This window comes from Pseudochaenichthys georgianus, chromosome 7, assembly GCF_902827115.2.
Source record: "Pseudochaenichthys georgianus chromosome 7, fPseGeo1.2, whole genome shotgun sequence".
Taxonomy (NCBI): domain Eukaryota; kingdom Metazoa; phylum Chordata; class Actinopteri; order Perciformes; family Channichthyidae; genus Pseudochaenichthys; species Pseudochaenichthys georgianus.
The window spans coordinates 13,995,264-14,014,980 of NC_047509.1; the positions used below are offsets into that span (position 1 = coordinate 13,995,264).

The 19,717-nt window shown below is 41.1% G+C and overlaps 1 protein-coding gene across 11 annotated transcripts in view; it reads right to left on the bottom strand.

The window, feature by feature from the left end:
- Positions 1–1,734: 1,734 nt before the first annotated feature.
- Positions 1,735–19,717, bottom strand: part of LOC117449330 (membrane-associated guanylate kinase, WW and PDZ domain-containing protein 1-like) — a 100,778-nt gene continuing 82,795 nt past the window's right edge. For 9 of the 11 annotated variants that reach the window (XM_071203753.1, XM_034086947.2, XM_034086946.2 and 6 more), the window contains 9 exons: positions 19,180–19,271; positions 18,002–18,197; positions 14,701–15,003; positions 11,710–11,913; positions 10,150–10,237; positions 10,010–10,070; positions 6,425–6,568; positions 6,167–6,305; positions 1,735–4,642 (listed from right to left, as the gene is read on the bottom strand). In XM_071203753.1, coding sequence (XP_071059854.1) covers positions 3,549–4,642; positions 6,167–6,305; positions 6,425–6,568; positions 10,010–10,070; positions 10,150–10,237; positions 11,710–11,913; positions 14,701–15,003; positions 18,002–18,197; positions 19,180–19,271 — 2,321 coding nt within the window. In that variant the 3' untranslated portion in view covers positions 1,735–3,548. Of the gene's footprint in view, positions 4,643–5,410; positions 5,503–6,166; positions 6,306–6,424; positions 6,569–10,009; positions 10,071–10,149; positions 10,238–11,709; positions 11,914–14,700; positions 15,004–18,001; positions 18,198–19,179; positions 19,272–19,717 lie in introns of all 11 variants that reach the window. The other 2 variants (XM_071203758.1, XM_071203757.1) reach the window with 1 other exon arrangement.

The following is a 19,717-nucleotide window of genomic DNA, read 5'->3' on the forward strand; positions in this document are numbered from 1 at the left end:
GAGACACCTTGATGCAAAGGTTATGGAATGGAAACAATGACTTACTTATAAACTTACAATGTATTTATTCACAGGGGGAGTATACTATGATATAATGCTTTACATTAATAAACTCTTAAAATGTCCTAAGAGCTGTCAGTGATTCAGTTTATAGTGTAATAATAAACCATTTGTTACATGTTTGTATTTTGCTTACAAATGCAAATTACTTGAACTTTAAAAAAGTGCTACCAGTTATGATTGCTAACAAATACTTAACATTAAAAAATACTTAAATATGTCCTCTTTGCTGTATACTGTAGTGTGTTTTACATTATTTAGTCAAAGTCCTTAGGCAGGCAGCTAATAAGTGCCCTCTGGGGGGACTTAGAGAAAAGTGTTACTGAAGAATCCTTGGGAAAGTTGTACATTTCTCAATCAGTTTTCAGAATAAAGATGAAAACCTATTTAGAGTATTAGATATGCATATTAACAACAAGTTTTCCTGTTGTATTAGATGTGCATATTAGATAGATATTGCGGTTAGTTTATCAATGAGACCCACTTGAGATCTGCACAGGTTCATGGATTCAATATTTCACAGATGTAGCGTTAAATTGTACCACTAAGATGAAAGACGTTCACTCGTGTGATGACGTGATTTCTCCCACTCAGTTCCTGGTTGTGCAGTATGCCAGACTCAAACAAAATAAACCCTAAGATCTCTCCAGTAATGACCTTCATGTGTACTGTAGCTATAGCAACCATTTTACCAGTGGAGCTTTCATGGAATACAGATATATTTCAGAGCAGTCTGAAGTAAAGCTTAATGGAGAGAAAAAATCAATCACTCGCTGCTTAAATTTAGAACTAAAAAAGAAAAAAGACATGCTCTAACATTTGAATGAAGGTAATTAAAGAGTATTGGATGGATGACAACTTATACTTTACTGTTCTCACATGCAAAATACCATTCGAAACCAGTTTTAATATTAGTATGGTTCGGAACAGTGTTCATTAATCTGTCAATTTGTACTATCATTATTATTAATATTATTACACTGCACCATTTGAAGTATCAGTGGAATGATTAGTGTTATTGCAACAATGACTACTATCGTAACAATAACAAAATAATACCTCCAGGAGTGTAAGGAGGGAGACAGTGTTGTAGACAAGAAAAGCCATGCGGTTGACAGCCCATACTTTAACATCTTTAAATGTTTTACATTTCCATGTTACTATTTTGATTTAAGTTTGAACCGTTGTAAAGTCATTATTAAATGTAGTACATTCTCCTCCAGTGTCGATCTTCAATAAAAGAAAGTCTCTAAAGCTGCATATTAAAACGTAGTGTGACCAGGAGTGACACACCAGAGTGATTTGATCAAACTCTCCAGAGTGTCTCCAGAGACATTACTGAAAAACGGTTGTGCAGAAATATGAAATCCTTTTGAATTTGTATGGAAAACTTTATTTGATAATAAAAATAGCATTCACAGACTTCTTTTGATAGCTACATATACATTGTAATCCATCTCAAGGAAAGAAGCTGGATAAGTCCACATCTACTTGTACTTAGACTAATGTTATGTATAGCTTCATGGGTCAAATAAAGCTATGAACAATGTAGTATTTATATATGCATAGTTTTATAAAAAAGATTGGCCCATATACACGTACTGCTTTTATCAACACAGAAACAGCATTATGTCCGGAGCACATTGCAAGAAATAATGCTTGAAGAACACAGACTGCATACAAGTGCTTTATAATACAAAGGCAGGCTAACCATCGAGAGAGATTCAAACCATCAAACAGTTTCTGATTGACCAAATACAGTCTTTTAAAATGTCTTTACATACCTGATCCAGAGTAAATTAACATATTTCCCATAAATCATCAGGTCCATTTCAGAGATATAAACACAATATCACATTCCTCACTGCTGAGGTTTTTCATAAATGTCTCTTTTGTACAAGAAAAAGGCAACATTTTAATCCTTGACAGGTTCCTAATAGTTACACTGGAAAATTCTTTACAGGTGATGGCCAACAGGTTAACTTCTTAAATGTATTTCCTTTTTTTTCTACTTTTTTGTTAATACAGTACCATGGCGACAACAGTGATCAAACAATGCATTTGTTGTGGTTTATCCAATATATATATATTTTTTTTTAATGAAACATAAAACGGAGAATACACACAAACACATTATAAAGCAGCAGTCAGACTCCAGTGGCGTGACAGCATGGCTCAGCATGGCAGATTGGTTGTCTCCTGTACCGCGACTCCATATTTACCAACACAAGAAACCACATCAGCTCTTTGTGTCAGGACCCAGGAGGTGGTCGGTGTGCAGTGTGGTTACCATGGGGACAGGGCTAACAGTTACTGTGGGAGTACAGTGCATGTTTCTTATCGATTATTCTCATTCAGACCTATCAGATAAAGTGGTTAAACTACACTTAAATTTACACATGCATCTTGCACAGGATTAACTTACACATTTGTGTTTTAATTTTTTTTTTGGCATATTTGAAAAATCATATTTTATGGCAGCTTCAAGCTGGTATTGTGGCAAAATGCAGACTCATATTAAGTACAATTTATCAATTTTTTTTGTAACACATTTAGATTTTTCCACAACAGTCTACCAAAACCGTTTTGCCTGTATTTAAAAGTGAGTCGGGTTACTTCCCTGCTACATCAGTTCAAACTGGGAAACAATGTGAGTATTCATTTTTATTTTAAAATCCTCCTCCAAGGGATAAATTATTAACAATATTGCCAATATTGTCTGATCTCTATTCTTAATTTTAGAAGTGTATGTGTGTGTGTATTTAGGCAAAGGAGGGTGAGCTGCCACACATTTCAGGGATGCAACACAAGTAAGGGTACAGCATGCTTTTCCAGGTACAGTGTGCACTTCTACCTTGGTCCTCAAGAAATTGAGCTTGCTCAATATGTGCCAAATTAAAAATAAATAGTGAGCAAATGACACAGTCATATATTAATTATATAATTATCACTCTAGTTTCACCATCAGATCTTAAATTTAGATTTTTGCCTGAAGTCCAACGTGACTTTCACTTGTGAACCATCAGTGTCTTGTGCTATAGTTTGTTCAGTAAAGCAATTCAGGAATGGAACAGACATCTAAAAACAAGTTGAAAACAAGCTTAGTAGTTAGAAGATACCACAACTGGAAGCATGTTTCATACCTCTGAGGGAACAAATATTTAGATTCAGCAATGCCTACAAAAAGCAATATCACTGATTTCATATGCAGGCACATACAATACCTTTATTATAGTACAACAACCTCTGTTATGTTCAAAATAACTCTAACAATGACGAAACAACCAGTATGAACTGATAATAGGATTGTACTCCTGCTGTTTTATGAATCTCTGGGTAGGATCACAAGTAGTTAAGTTAATCAAATCATTCAAATAAATCGGTCAACCAAATGAAGCACAAGAGTTAGTATCCTCAGAAGTCCAATTCCAGTGTATGGTACATAGTTTGCACAGATAGAGGAGAGAGTGGCAAGGGGGGTCTCTGCTCTAGATGCTGAGGTCTTTGGGGGTTTCTTTGTACAGCCTTCTCTTGGGCTCAGGGAGCTGGTTTGGGCTGCGGCCTGCTGCGTTATTGTTATGGCCCGTGTTGTTGTAGGCAGCATTGTTGTGTGCAGCGTTGTTCTTCATCATGCCGTAGTAATCCTTCAGTCTGGGTGCTGCTGCATAGTTCAGCTCCTCCCGGCTGTAGTTGCTGTCAGGGGAAGAGTCCCGCTCAACTCGGTATCGTCGCTCCGGTGTCCCGTTCATCGGAAATCTTTCCTGCCTGCTCTCTGGCGAAGAGTCTCTCAGGAGGTTGCCGTTCTTTGTGGCTCTCTCACATGTACGACCCCTGGAAAGAGACAAGGAATCCCCGTTGTTGTTGTTGGTCCGCTCTGGGGTGGTGGCCTCCTTGACTTGTCTAGGCGTCTGCGGGTCCTTGAGGAGCCTCCGCTCGTAGAACTTGCGTTCAGGGGTGGCTGCAAGGAACCCGCCATCGTCGTACTCCCTCTCAGGTGTGCGGTCGCGATGTGCACGCTCTGCCCTGCGGTCCATGGACTTGGCACGCCGGCGATCAGGAGAAGGGGCACGCTTTGATGTTGGAGAGCGGTCAAGGGACCCGCGACGTTGCCGGGACCTCCCGTCCAAAGTAGAGCTGCTGTTTGAGAGCTCTCGTCCCCTCAGTTTCTGGGCAGCTGCAGCCTTTTTCCCCGAGCTGTCTTTCCTCAGAGTCTTCAGGAGTTTAGAGATGCCGCTCTCTGAATCGGATTTCTTGACTTTGCGGCCTCGGCTCTTCTTGTTGTCACTGCTACTGCTGTGACCATCTTCTGGAGACGGCTGTCTGGGGGAACTTTGACTGTGATTGTTATTCCAGGTGTGATGATGGTGGGGATTAATTTGCCGGCCTTGGTAGTCCATCTGATCTGACCCAGCCCTGTCCCTTGCTCGGCCACACGCAGCCTCCTCCTGGCGTGATGGTTTGTGAAGGTCTGGTGGATAACTGGACTCCAATGAGGTGTGATATCGGCTGTTAGGTGGCAGCGTTCTCACTTCCGGAGTGTTTTGTGCCCCGGGTGTGGGAGGGTGCCCGTCACTGCTGCCGTCTGCAGGAGAGGAGAAAGAAAGAGGAGCTTGTTGACTAGAAATACCTTATTAGATGAATGAAGTTGAGGAATACTTGTACATCAACATTTGACATTTATTGTATTCAGCAGACATGGCTTTCCTTGTTGGTTCATGGTTGCTCTCGCATTGACATGACAGCAATCAATGCAGAGATTTATGGATGTCATGCATACATGTGCTCTTTCATATACTGAGTATATATCCCATGAAACAATCAGGCTTATCTAAATTGATCTATAAACATAAAATGCATTGAAGTGATGAATCACTTCAATATGATTTCTCTATAGGGCTGCGGAGACACAAGGTGATGTCAGCAACACATCGGCAAGTGTAGGGCAGGGGTTATCAATGGCACAGCAGACACCTAGGAAATCATTCAAAACAAATATGGTGCATCATCGGGAGGAACAAACTCAAAGCAAAAAAAGAGTGTGTTGGTTGCAGGTCTGCCAAATTAGAGACGGGTTGCTATGGTAGCAGCATGGGAAGTGGCATTAAATTAGTCGCAGAAAAAAATTATCTGGTGTGGGGCTGGGGGAGGGTTTGTGTGTGTACAGATTTAAGTTAAATTAAGTTGAATTCAGGCATGACACGACATAAAGCATGCACACTGTCAACACACCTGCGCGCAAACACACACAGAGTGGGATTCAGGAAGGTATGAGCTGGAAGGAAGGGTGGATCAAATCGAAAGGAAAAAGATGACCGGGCGAGTGAGTTGGGACAGACTTTTGGCTACAAACCGTGGTCTGATTTTGGCCCATTAGGTAGAAACAGGGCTCTCCCATCTTGTCATTCCTCATTGTACCAACAGCGAGATGAGGAGCCATCATCGCTGGAGAGGAGGAAGAGCCCAGCAACAAGAGACAATCAGAGAGAAAGGAGGATATAGAGAGGAGAAAACAAATAAAACAGACAAGAGGCTGTTTTACAGTGCATCTTGATAAAGAGAAGAAAGGGTTTGTAGTGAAAGACAAAGAAACATAACTCTTTATACTGTATCACAAATCCATCTGAGAGAAGGAAAGCATCAGAATATTAAACCCTAGAAAAGAATGCAACAATATGACTCAAACAGTGAGAGGAATAATCCATCAGCCGGGCATACAGCTCTATGGAGAGAATATTACTTTAGCTGTAAAACATCTCTACTACAGAGTATAAATCACTGAACAAGCTTTAGCGGCAGCCATTCCTGAATTGATCAATATCATTTGACAGCTCAATATTGTGTTGAAACTATGACAGGTCACATTAAATCCATAGTTCATAAAGTGCCTTTCTGTTAAATGTTTATCATATACAGTAATGCAATTCTTGAAAATCAATGTTTTTCTTTTTGAAAGACAGTATTTGTCCCTGTGGTGCACTTGGCAGATAAGAGGCTTTATTTTAGTCTGCGGTGTGTACAGCTTGAACAATAATAAGATTTCAAGGCTGACATACTGTAAGTAGTGTTATTTACAGGAAGAGAAACACATTTCAACCTGTTAACCTACCATATTCAGGTACAGATCCATCTCCCCGTTTGAGGACGAGGCGTGCTCGCCGACCACCGTTCTTGATCAGTTCAATGGCACGTGAATGCTTCATGTTCTTTGTGCTCTCACCATTAATCTCCAGAATCTCATCTCCTACCTAAAAGGGAGAGGCCAAGTTATTATCATAGCTATTTAATGGATGAGTAGATTCATAGAAGAGAGAAACGAGAGTTATAAACTAAGTAGTGACACATGCAGATTTTAATGGTTGCATACCCTCATTTTTCCATTTCTGACAGCAGCCCCATCCTCTGCCAGTCTCAAGACATACAGGTCCATGCTGTACTCCCGCCCTCCTCTCAGGCTGAAGCCAAAACCTTTACCGTCCCGCTCAAGGTCCACAGAGTAGAACTCGGCATCCTATGAGACAGAAAAGGAGAGATAAGTCACAGGGAGACTAGAGCGGGGTGACTAATCCATGGTGCACAAGGGAGTCAAAAGGTGAGTCCACACTTCAGGACTAATCAAGCCATATCCCACAAAAACTCACAAAATGTCAATGGCAGTACAACACACTGGATGAATGAATAATGAATGCAACATGAGTCTGTGAGCAGAGTACAGATCACTTAGCAAGGGCATCACAAGGGCTGGGCCTACATCTTACCATACTCCTCAAAAGAAGTGAGATCTCTTCCAAAATCAGATTTATATACAATGAAACTTCTCTCTCATGGGAATAGATACTGTATATGTTTTTTTGTTTTTTTAATACGCAAAAGCTCAATTGAAAGGAGAAGGACGGACAAGCTAAAGATAATATCATGCAAGTAGAACATCTGAGACATGTAGGGAACAGTTAGTGAAGATGTAATATTTGTCAGAATATGGTTATTTGTGTTTCTATATGTAAAAGACAAATAGTATTTAGGATATGACATCCTTACTTAGACATCAATGAAATAAGATTCAAATGTAAATAACCAGTAGGATGCTAAAGGCATAGTAAGGGAAACTTAATTTTGAACCGTAATACCCAGTTTGACGCAGAACTCTAAAGGCTTACTACCTTGTCATTATGTTAAGACTGTCATTAAAGAGTGCTGCTCAACACTGCTGCATAAATAACTGCAAAGTGCCTTGTTAAGATGCTGCATTCCTTTATAGTAGGGGTGCCCACACTTTTTTGGCTGGTGTGCTACTTTTGAAATGACCAGCTCACCGAGGTCTACCAACCCAAAATAATATCCCAAATTGCAAGGGTTGCTGAATAACACGTTTTATTTATACATGGGATAACTACAATAGGGCTGCAACAAACGACTCATTTGATAGTCGATTAATCAAACGATTAATTGACTATTCGGACTATTACTGTATGCCTTGCACAATTTCTCAAACGCTCTTATTTAGCCATCAACTTTTAGATTTAGCTTTAGGTTGTTTTAGGCATGTGGAAACTAACAATGAAGACAATAAAGATGAATACTTGATTCAAAAATACATATATTAGTAAATAAACTTAATTTTTTTTTTTTAAAACTAACATTGCTTTTTATTTAAATTAAATAAATAATATTTCACATCAAAAGAAACAACAGTGTTTTAACAAATCGTATTAAATAATCTGATGACAGAACTGTAAACAGAATAGCTGAAACTTTAACAAAATAAATAGCTCTGTTTCCTCTAATCATTAACCCATGTTTGTATATTTGAGTTAACTCTGTGTGTTGCTGCTAGCATAACACCTGACGTGGAAAAGTTACTCGGAAAAGACAGTCGAACCCGGTGCATTCCTCCGTCTGAATGTGGTGCACTTTTGCTAAATGTTTAGACAAATTGCTCGTGTTACCGCCCTTACATGCTAAACACTCAACGAGCATTGTCCACCTCAAGACGGGTAACATTTAACCACACCTTGGAGCGCTTCTCTCCGCCATCCCAGCCGTGTGTTGCTGCATGTAGCAGCCGCGTGTGTGTAAACTGCCCCGCCCCCTCGCACACAGACGGGGGAGAGAGAGATCTGGTCTCGATTGGAAAGATCAAAAATACACCGACCATAGACGCATTTGTTTTGTCTTTTTGCATATTAGAAACGAGTTGGCGACACTAAGACCAGACCCGGCGTCATGGGCGGGCCCCATGGGGCCGGGCCCGCCCATCCAGGATTTGGGCCCGCCGATCCAGGATTTGGGCCCGCTGTTTTAATCGGTGCTGAATACAACATTGTAATTGTTTTATTATTATGTTCAGTGGCGGCGCCAGGGTATACTGGGGTAGGCTACAGCCATACCAAGAAATGGCTTAGCCCCACCATGAAAATTGATTTTAAAGTAAGCTAAATAAAGTCCGCCAGCAGTTAGTAAGATTGATTTCAGCAGTCACTTGTCTGGAAATACCGAAGACTAGAAACGGTTTGAAAACTTTTGTCACGTAGTGATAATCTTCTCAATAGAACATCTTTGATAATGTCTTCTGGCCAATCAGAATCAAGATAACGACGTGGACGTGCAGGAAGTCCCGACGGAGAATACTTTTGCTGTAGTACATCTCTATACATCGATACAACATTACGTGTTGATAGAAATCAACACGTAATTAAATAAGACCCCACGGTTTGATGATTGATAGGTGTGTGGGCTGTCTTTCATTTTGACACACAGAACAATGGGGGCTATCCACCCTTATCCACAATGTAAAGTAATTCACAGCCTCTTCTCTCTGTGAGGAGCAGCAGGTTCAGCTTTCAGAACAAAGTAACACAAAACTGAAATGGCATTCATTTTTTAAATATGTCGTGTAGTAATAGATTTATTTATTTTTCTTCTCAAGAGAAGACCAGAATGTGTATTTTATGTTAGTATTTCAAAAAATCTCCTGGGGGAGAATCTCCCCAGACCCCCTTTGGTTAGGTTTTCAGCATGTCAACTCTTTCACCTGTGGGGAAATTGCAGGATTGGAATCTCGAGCGTTGCAGGATTGGAATCTCGAGCGTTGCAGGATTGGAATCCCCCCCCCCCCCGTTGACAATTCAGTTTTCCCGGGAAATGGAAGTTTCGGGGTGGGCCCGCCCTGGTACATCAAATGCCCACCCAGAGACGTATGTCTGCCGCTGGGTCTGACTAAGACTGCGAGATAATGTTTGTGTAGCAATAATACATGACCTTTCTCTTTCTCAACTCGCTACTTGGAGGGAAGTCGCTGTCATATGCCTTGTGAACACTCCGATAATGCCTCTCCACGTTACCTTTCAAAGCGACGCTTGCTTTACAAAAATAACCTTTGAATGTGACATAAAAAAAATAATTCTTCCTCCCATTCTGGGTGGAAGTGGTATGTTTTTAGCTTTTTGCTCGGTCCCGCACTCATTTTGTTGTTTGTCTCTTGTTTGTCTCTTTAACTTAATGTGAGTTTTCCCGGCACTTGACTGATTTTGTATCGCTTTGCATTCTGGGTTAACAGACTGGAAAGCGATAGGTTGCTTTTTCTGTCAATCAAGTAAACTCCTGACTTAAGTGGCAGGGAGGCCAAGGGAGGAGGGATCAAAACCTGTTATGTCTATTTTAACAGAGCTGGATTTTTTTTTTAATGAATGACTCGCGATCTACCAGCATTGCTCGACCGCGGTCGACATACTGGGCACCTCTGCTTTATAGGATGGCATTCATTGATACTTTGTTATATTGTGAAATCAAAGAGTAGGAAGATCAACACGCTGCGGGACCTTTAATATTACCTGTTTGTTGCCTTTTTATCTTCTGGCAAAACACTGGTTATTTATCTAGCTTTCCTCTGTTCATTTTTATATTTTGTTATGGTACCTGACTGATAGTTGGTAATGAAAACATCTATTTTTACCTGTGCTGTCTGAGTTTGTATGGGTGGAGGAAGAGGAGCTCCTTTCGACTTCGAGTTATTCCTTTTGAAAAAGAGAAACTCATTAATACACATTGTCCTGTATAAAATAATACTTTCAACAAAGATGTATCTCCATCTACCTGGACTCTGTGGTCTGTTGAGGTGTGTGCGTGGTGGTGATGGTAGCTATCTTCTCAGCGTTAGTCAGCAGAGAAGCATTGGAAGATTCTGCAAAGAAGCACGCACAAATTAAAGAAGAAAAACATTTGAACTAAACTGAAGTGACTGCTTTTGTGAAATGCATTTGCCCAGCAGCTGTGTTTTCAAAAGAAAACAAAATGTTACTGTTCAGAAGAGTCGACTGAACAGCCCACAGGCTACTCTATTCAGCCTGATGCTAACTGCCTGTGATGTTGTCATATTTGCTCATGGACAGCACTGGCCCCAACCTCATCGAAGAAACAGCAATAAATAGGGAAAAAGACCCTCATGACTTCCTTTCGGCATAATTTATAGTTACATCTTATCACAAGCAAGAAAACTGCTGCACAAATTAGTATCTACTGACATTGGCAGGAGTACAGCACTGTCTATATTTGGCTAGAAAATCAGCAGGACACATTTGTTTCAGGTTCCTTGACTCCCCATCTCCTCATTACTCCAAGAAAATATGACTTCCTCATGGCCACCACGCTTTCTCTTTGAGGTGAACAGTTTGCTGTAGCCTTACACATCGTTCTTCATATTTGAAATGAGAATAAGATGGACCAATAAATGCCATCTTTCACATTGTACTTGGCCATACAGTACCATGTTTTCTATTAGGATACATCGCATCATGCATGAGCACACACAAGCAAGTTAGTGAACATGTGTGCGGGGGAGTTTGTTCACACGTCTCTCACTCCGGTCTTAATTGAGCTTCACTTTCTGTGTCTGTGGAGGCTATTACAGTGCAGCGCCTCTCAAGAGTTTTCAATGGTAGAACAGTGGCAAAGCCAGTAACAAGCACACTAATAATAATAATAATAATATATTGGATTTATATAGCGCTTTTATAGTACCCAAAGACGCTTTACAATATGAGGGGGGGGGGGGGTAGATAGACTGGGGCAGGTAGACAACAGACTAAGAAAAACAACAAAAACAACAAAACAAAACACAGTGGCAGTCAGGAGGAGGTCGAAAATGAGTGGGGGGGTGTTTTACGGATAGAGAGAGGTGAAAAGATGGGTTTTGAGGCGGGACTGGAACAGACTGTGTCAGACACACTGACACTTGTTACAGCACTAGACAGATTTTACACAAAATATTGAGCTTAAGGTTGCTGATTCTGATATTATGCAGTTCTATTGACTTTCCTAAGCTAAATATATTGACATATATAGGAAGCCCTTGATGACGTTTGAGCAGTGCTTAAGTCTTTTCATACTGACAAAATATTGCAGCAGTGAAGTCAATAAAACAAAAAGCATGAATATAGAGAAGACTTGTAGATGTGCTTCAGTTGTTTCTGGGGGCAACTTCACCTTCCTCCTACTCTATGACTCACTCTCCCAGATACCAGGGTTCACACACTGATGAAAAGTGCTCTTGCCTGAAAAGCAGCGGTGCCCTTTCATTCCCACTACTAACATGAATAAGTCACATCATGCTGCATTATGGAACAGCCATGTGAGGCTAGAAGCCAAAAGCCTTACCATCACCCGGAATGATCCTGAGCGACACTGTGTGTCCGGCTTCCTTGATCAGGTTGACGATGTCCGAGTGTGACTTGTTGGTGATGGAGCAGCAGTTCACAGACAATATCCGGTCCCCGACTTTCAGCTTCCCACAGCGGTCCGCCGGGCTGCCCTCGATTATGCGTCCTATTTTGTGGGGCATGGCCACACAAGCATTTCCAGCTTTTATGTAAACATGCATGTTTGTTTGCGTGTAAGTTGTTTGTGTTAGAAAGAGTGTGTGATGATGATTTGATTGATTGTGTTTATTGGTTGTATTGATTTCAGAAAAAAGGAAAAGACAGAAAGAAAACAAGGAGAGAGAGACAAACGGAAAAGTTAATTATCCAAATCACCACGTTCCAATTCAGTCTCAGAAAACATGAAGGATCAGTACTCATGCGGAAAACTAGATCCCATAGAAAGGCGGGACACAACTGTATGTCATACAAATTCATTGGCTCAGTGGGACAATTCAGGATCTCTCTTCTGCCCGTATTATCTGACGTATAAATCAATGGGCTGTCAATCATAAGTCAGGGTCCATGGTGGCTAAAGCTAGACAGCCTATCAATACACTGGTCGCAGCATCATGACTACACCTCCCCGCCAGGGATCAATACGCACACAATTGCTGCTGCAGTGGAGCTGTTCAGGTTATTGAGCTGTGGCATCTTAACCAGCTCAAAAAAAATGATGAAGATTCCCCAGGATTAACTCTGATGTGAGATGTGCAGCCTATAGCTCACATATGGCGCTAGTCATGTGGTCAACTGCAAGAAATACATCTGCACCTGAGTGACGGTGTTCAATACTGCACATCTTGTTTACACAGGTCTGAACAGTCCCTGAGGATCTCCAGGTCTTCTCTCTCTCCCGTTATCTCTGCTCCTCCCTGTGCTCCCATCTTCCATCCAGAATGTTTGCATCATCCATATTTATTACATCACCTCAGTTTGCAGCTACCCTCCCCTCAGTCTTGATTGAAAAATGCGTTTGTATCCTGTCACTCTATCTTAATAATGAGATGTGGGACATTGCAGGGTGTGCCAAGTAGCCAGGATTTAATGCTCAATCTGCTAAGCACAACCCCAACCCCAGGTCATAGCAGGAAGGGATGAGCGGGGGGATGGGCCCTGCTGGACTGGAAGAAAAATGGTTTATGTATCCATGATCTAGGGGAGATTGAACCAGCTGAGACTGACAAATCATGATGGAAGAATCTTCAGAGCCATGTTTTTAGTAATACACATTCCTCTGTCAGATTTCAGCTCGAGTCCCACATGGTTTGAACCCATTAGGAGAGTGTGTGCAGGATGCTATAGAGAGATCCAAGATCAGCACATGGAAGCCCTTAATCCATTCATCTCATCGTCCCAAGAGAAATAGTGATGGAGCATGGGAGTGCACTGAAGCAAAAGCAAAAACTGGAATCTCATAAGGACTAGAAGACGTTTAGACAAGGTTGTTGACTTGCACTCTCTCTGGTGTCACTATAAATAACATATTAATTCTTGCATTTAGCAGAGTAACAACATTAGCCCATGGGATCAATGATTTTTCTCTGGGCAGTCAGTGTTGCTAACGTCTCATCCATTCTTGCGATTTGCTTCTGACACACCACAGTACATCATCATAATGGCTTACTAGGGCATGACATTGCTATCGGACATTCATCATTCAGAGGTTAATACCACATTTGTTTCAGGAGGACATCTGCAATTCCTCATCAATTCCTGACCGACTTTATTTCTGTTGTTTTATTGTGACGCGTAAATGGTATAGACAGCTACGGAGTGTGCTGAGTAGACTTCTATTAGATGCTGAATGAATCGGTGAGGGCAGCTGTGAGGCATGAGTCTGTGATGATGGTGTTTTGATAAAGCTGCAGCCGGCCTGATCCTGAGGGAGCGTGTTCCACAGATGAGGAGAATTCTTTATCCCTAAGCTCATCATAGTAGGTTTGTGATCTCGGTCTGTGGCATTAAGCTCACTCCTGTCACATGCCAGTTGCCTGCTATTAATAAACTGGAGTAAATTCAATTTCTTTTTAATATTGTTGTTCTGCCACAAGATGGCATCAATCATTTCACTCAGTGGTTCATATACTTGTGGACGTGGTTCTTTGCTATAGCTTTGCATAAGGCTGTTCATGCTCTGACTCTGGAGATACAATTCTTCATGTTCTGCGGGTCTACAAAAGGCTCGATTTAAAAAGGGAAAACATCTTAAACTGAATTGAGTGAAATCAAAGACTATTTTATCTCCCTTGTCTTATGTTATTGGATGTTTGGTATCTGATTGTCAGGAGACATTAGCACCTATACTGTAAAAGTGTGTTTTTTCGGAAGCGCATCCTCACAATAGTTAAGTGTTCTTTTTAGTTATTTTAATTTAATAATCTGTCATCTTAAATGGTTTTCTGATTTGATTGATTAAGGTTGAGTTATTTATTTATTTGTAAATAAACTGCATGGAAGTACTGAAAAGATAATATAATGATAACATGTATATCATCTGTACTGGTCTACTCTCTTACTTTCATACTTTTGACAGTGCAATTGTGAAATGGATGTTTAGTTGCATTCTATGTGTTATTAAAAACATTCTGAATGATCATGGCGCACTCTGCAAAACACTGCAGGGGTATAGTTTAAGACATTTAAAGTTTGAAAGTATTTTTGATATTGCTTTATAGAACCCTAAGGGATATTGCTGCTTTATAGTTGTTTGTTCATGCTGCTCACAGTCTGAGATTAAATTCATCACAGACAGAAATAAGGATCTTCAGAAAAACTCTTTTCACGTAACGTGCACCAATACATATTACAAATGCCCAAACAATCTAATCGTTGAGTCGGATCAAAGTCTAAATTGTCTGGCTATAGTAAACAAAATTAATTTGAATGTCAAACTTAATTCAAGTCGCTGTCAATCTTAATTAGCTCCAGCTCAGCGTGTCTCACTTACCGAATGTGGTGCCGGCATCGGGCCTGGAAACAGACGACACGATGACAAAACCGAAGCCCTCGTTCTCTCCGCGCTGGATCTCCACGTCATACGGCTGCAGGGAGGCAGGTACCACCGCACTCCCGCTGCCCCCTCCACCCCCGCTGCCTATGCCGCTGGTGGATCCGCTGCCAGAGCTGACGGTGTTCAGAGAGTTCTGGCTCCCCTGGGGGGTCCGCTTGCCCTCCGTCAGGCTGGGTGCTTGGGTGCTGCTGTGGTGGGAGGAGGCCGGCGACGGGGGAACTTCACCTTCCCCTTTTGACACTGGGGATGGGGGGGAAGAAATCCAACTAGTTAGAAAAGTATTACTTGAACACTTCATTAACATATTTATGTCAGAAATCTTGTTCTGTAAGCAGAGGAAGCAGTGTCTTTATGTTTATAGATAAGATAAGATGGACATTTATTAATCCCAGTGGGGAAATTCAGTAGTTTAACAGCAACAGGGTAACATTGAAAAACAGGATAACACAGATTCACACAGATTAATAAAATGAAGGATAAAATCAAAGATAACAATTAAATGATAACATAACTATAAGATAATAAATTAATTAAAATGTATACATATTTGGTCATGTTTGTAGCCTTTATTTAACCAGGTGAAAGCCCCTTGAGATCAAAAGATCTCTTTTCAAGGGTGACCTGCAGGACATTAGTTACACATGTAACATAAAAACAACAGAACAACAATAAGGATGACATACAACATAATGTACAGGGTACAGTTTACAAACTCTATTTACAGTGACAGGTACCATGAGTATCAAACAGCATGTCACCCAGCCGAGTTTTAAAATGATGCAGGGGAACCAAAGTGCTCAGTTTTAAACAGGTTTGCAGACTGTTCCAATTTAGTGGAGCTGCACATCTAAAATATGTCTTCCCTAAGACAGTCCTAGCACTTGGCACATTTAATAAAACAACATCATGAGATCTCAGGCAATACGTACTTTCAATTCGTCGAGAGATCAGAGAGCAGATATAAAAAGGTAGTTTACCCAACATAGCTTTATAAATGAACATGTACCAATGACTGAGCCTCCGTACAGTTAGTGAAGGCAGACCTGCCTTGGCATACAGGGTACAGTGATGAGTAAGTGCTTTACAGCTAGTAACAATTCTCAGTGCACTGTGATACGCAGTATCTAACTTTTCCAGGCAATGGGCAGGTGCATTCATATATATCAAATCACCATAGTCCAGCACAGGTAAAAAGGTCACAGTGACTAGCCTTTTCCTGGCCTCAAGCGAGAAGCAGGACTTGTTCCTGTAGAAGAACCCTAGCCTAACCCTCAGTTTTTTTAAGCAGATTAGTGACCTGAAGTTTAAAAGTAAGACAATCATCAAGCCAGATACCAAGGTATTTGTAACAGGCAACAACTTCAAGTTTTGTTCCTTGCGTAGTTACAATATCTAAAACAGGCTCTGGTGTCTTTTTAGCTTTTGAAAAGAGCATTACCTTGGTTTTATCCACATTTAAAAGAAGCTTTAATTCAGAGAGCTGAGCCTGAATAGTGTTAAAAACAGCCTGTAATTTAACACCAGCCTCTTTAATGGAGGGACCTGCACAGTACATCACAGTATCATCCGCATAAAAATGTAAAGTAGCTTCATCCACATTATCACCTACGCTGTTAATATATATGGAGAATAAAAGTGGTCCTAAAACAGAACCTTGTGGTACACCATTAGAAATGTTTAACCACTCAGAAGACAGTCCATCAAAATGAACACATTGGGACCTTTCAGAGAGGTAGTTCACAAACCACCCCACTGCATGGTTGGATAGGCCAATACTGAGTAGCCTCTGCTTTAAAATGCGATGATCAACGGTGTCAAACGCTTTGGAAAGGTCAATAAACAGAGCTGCACAACTCTGCTTATTATCTAAAATACTAGTAATGTCATTTACCACTTTCATTGTGGCAGTGATGGTGCTGTGTTGCTTTCTGAATTCTGACTGATGATTAGACAGGATGTCATTTGTACATAACAACTCCTTTACTTGTTCACTCACAAGTCGTTCGAGCACCTTAGCCAGAACTGACAATTTAGAGATTGGCCTATAGTTATTTAAAATAGTTGCCCCCCCTCCTTTCAGCAAAGGCAAGACATAAGCAGACTTCCATACTTTTGGAATTGTATTTGTGCTGAGGGAGAGGTTAAAAAGAGAAGTAAGAGGTGGAGCAATCAAATCTGCAGCTATCTTTAAAAAGAAAGGTTCTACGTTGTCCGGGCCAGCCGGTTTCCTAGGATCTACTGTAGCATAGATAAGGCTTCATGAACAACATTGACAGTAAAAGGAGTAAAACTGAAAGGGTTTTCCAGACCCTACGTTGTTCAGAGTCACGGATTGGGGTGTTCACAGAAGCAGAGTTAGTCACAGAATCAAACATAGAACCGCAGGACACAAAATGCTCATTAAAGCAATTTAGCATAGTAGCCCTGTCCGAGATAGTGCCATATGCTGTGGTAAGGCACGGAGGTAGCTCATTACGGATCTCACCGGTGGATATCGATTTTATTGCTTTCCAAAATTTCCTAGGATTATTTAGGTTTTCTGTGGTAACTGACAAATAGTACTTCGACTTTGCACTTTTGACATTTGAAGTGAAGCTATTCCTTAGCTGCCTAAAACGCAGCCACTCTATCTCTGAGCCTGATTTCCTAGCCTTTGCCCAGGCCTTGTTTCTCTCATGAAGGAGACTAGACAGCTCAGCAGAAAACCAAGGATTGTCTCGTCCCTTTACTCTAAATGTACGCAGGGGTGCATGTCTATCAATGATCTCCATAAAACCAAGATACAAATAAGACCATGCGGTTTCCACATCAGCACACAGATCGATTTTACCCCAATCAAAATCAAACAGATCATGCACAAAACCCTGCTCCACAAAATGTTTTTTGACTCTTAATGATAATGCGAGGTTTAACCTTTTGGACCTTAGTGTCCCTAATTGTGGCTACAACACAGTGATCGCTCGGATCATTTGCAAATACTCCCACAGATGAATATTTATGGGGAACATTAGTTAAAATGAGATCAATTAGGGAGGATTTATTAGGGGACTTAATATTTGGGCGAGTAGGAATGTGTACATATTATTTACATGTGGGTGTGAAAACAGTGTATTTTATGTCCAGTAATAGTGTCACATTGTTGACCCCTTGTTGTGCATCCTGATGGCTACATAATATGCATGTGAGCCTGCATGCTACAGGTATGATTAAACATCGCTCTATGTTAAACTCTCATCACCTCCAAATCCCTGTGACTTGCGTCTGACAGTGAGGTTGACATGGCCCTGTTTGGCGGCTTGCTGCATCAGCTGCACCACGAGCTGGTGAGACTTGCCCACCACCGCCGTGCCGTCCACACAGATGAGCTCGTCCCCCGACCGCAGGCGCCCGTCCTCATCTGCTGCCCCGTACTTCACTATGTGCCCTATGTAGATCTGGAAGAGGAAAACACACGCAATGCATATTGTGAAGGATTTCTTAGTTTTGCTAAGTAACAACGTAATGCATGTTGTCTATAAGGTGAATATGGGTCACTGTAGGTTCAAACAAATAACCAATATGGGATGGGAGAAAATATTTAGAGAAAACACACTACATTATTAGGGTCATAAAACCAAAAAAATTGATATTCTCTGATACATGTTTTTGCAATTCTTTTTGACAGAGTGGTGTGAATCAAGGAGCTTTTATAATTATGGTACTGATCCATGGTTATGATTATTAAGAGTCATTATGCTGCAGTTAATTCAATTGATTTGATGTAACTTATCTTCTTCTGATTTTAAATTAGTCAGTTAAACCCAGCAGCGTTTCTGAGTCTTTGTAACTGGCAGTGAATCAAAGAAGGCCAATGCAGCCTTTTGGGACCATGGAGAAGCCTGTGTGCTTTAGGCGTTGTGTGGGCGTGAACACAGGCTCTGACAGAAACAAGCACATAACTACCATGCAACACCTTTTGGCACTAACAACAAGTACTAACTCCTGTGGGGTCTTGAAGCCTGCTGCCATTTTATTTCCCTCTCTTCCTAAATATCTGCCTTCCTGTTTCCCTCTTAGTTGCTCCTTTAACACAAATATATGGCGCACAACCAGAGGGATTGTGGGTAAGGCCTTTGCTTCTCCTAACAAGCTGTCTGTATGATCCTCAAGAGAGCGAGCTCCAGTTAGACAGAGAGAAAGGACTTTCTGCTGCTGTGGTTTGAAGGCAGACTCGGCACAGAAAAAGGAGGAAGGGGAGAAAACCAACGAAGCAGGGAACCTCTTATAGAAATAGGAAGCATACAAAGCAAAAGAGATATTTATAATTAATGATCAGCAATATTGTGGATGGGGTGTATGAGTGTGTGTACATTTGAATTTTTTTTAATCTTCAGCTCTTGTTTAAACCATTAATGGTAAAGTGGAGGGGATACTTACAGGCTCTCCGGGCTCATTTCCTCCCAGGATACGGAAGCCGAAGCCTGTGTCTTTCCGCCAAAGGAAAATGTCCTGCTCCTGGCAATCTGGCACTGAAATACACAAGACCAACAGTTAGGGGACCCCATGAAGTTCAACCACCAAATCTGCCAAAGACCTGCTGCTTCTGCTCATCGTTGACTGATTAGCATCTATGTAGGCTAATCACTAATGCTTGTTGCTCTAAATCAATATGTTTTGCCTCTCATTTTGTGTCCATCCAGTTGTGTTATCGCTGATCAACAAGGTGTTTGTTTTTCTATTAGCGTCAGAATGAGAGCAGGCAGGGTCAACAGCTGCTCCTTGCCTCGCCTCAACACAACACAGATAAAACTCCTTCTGCTCGCATGTATAGACCCCAAATTAGGCTGCAAGGTCTCATGCTGTGAACTCATAATACTCACGGCCTGCGCTCTGAAAACACACTCAATAGCGATCCCTATTATTAACCCAAATGTATAACTGAACCTTTCTTACACACATGGATACGTAGCTTCAC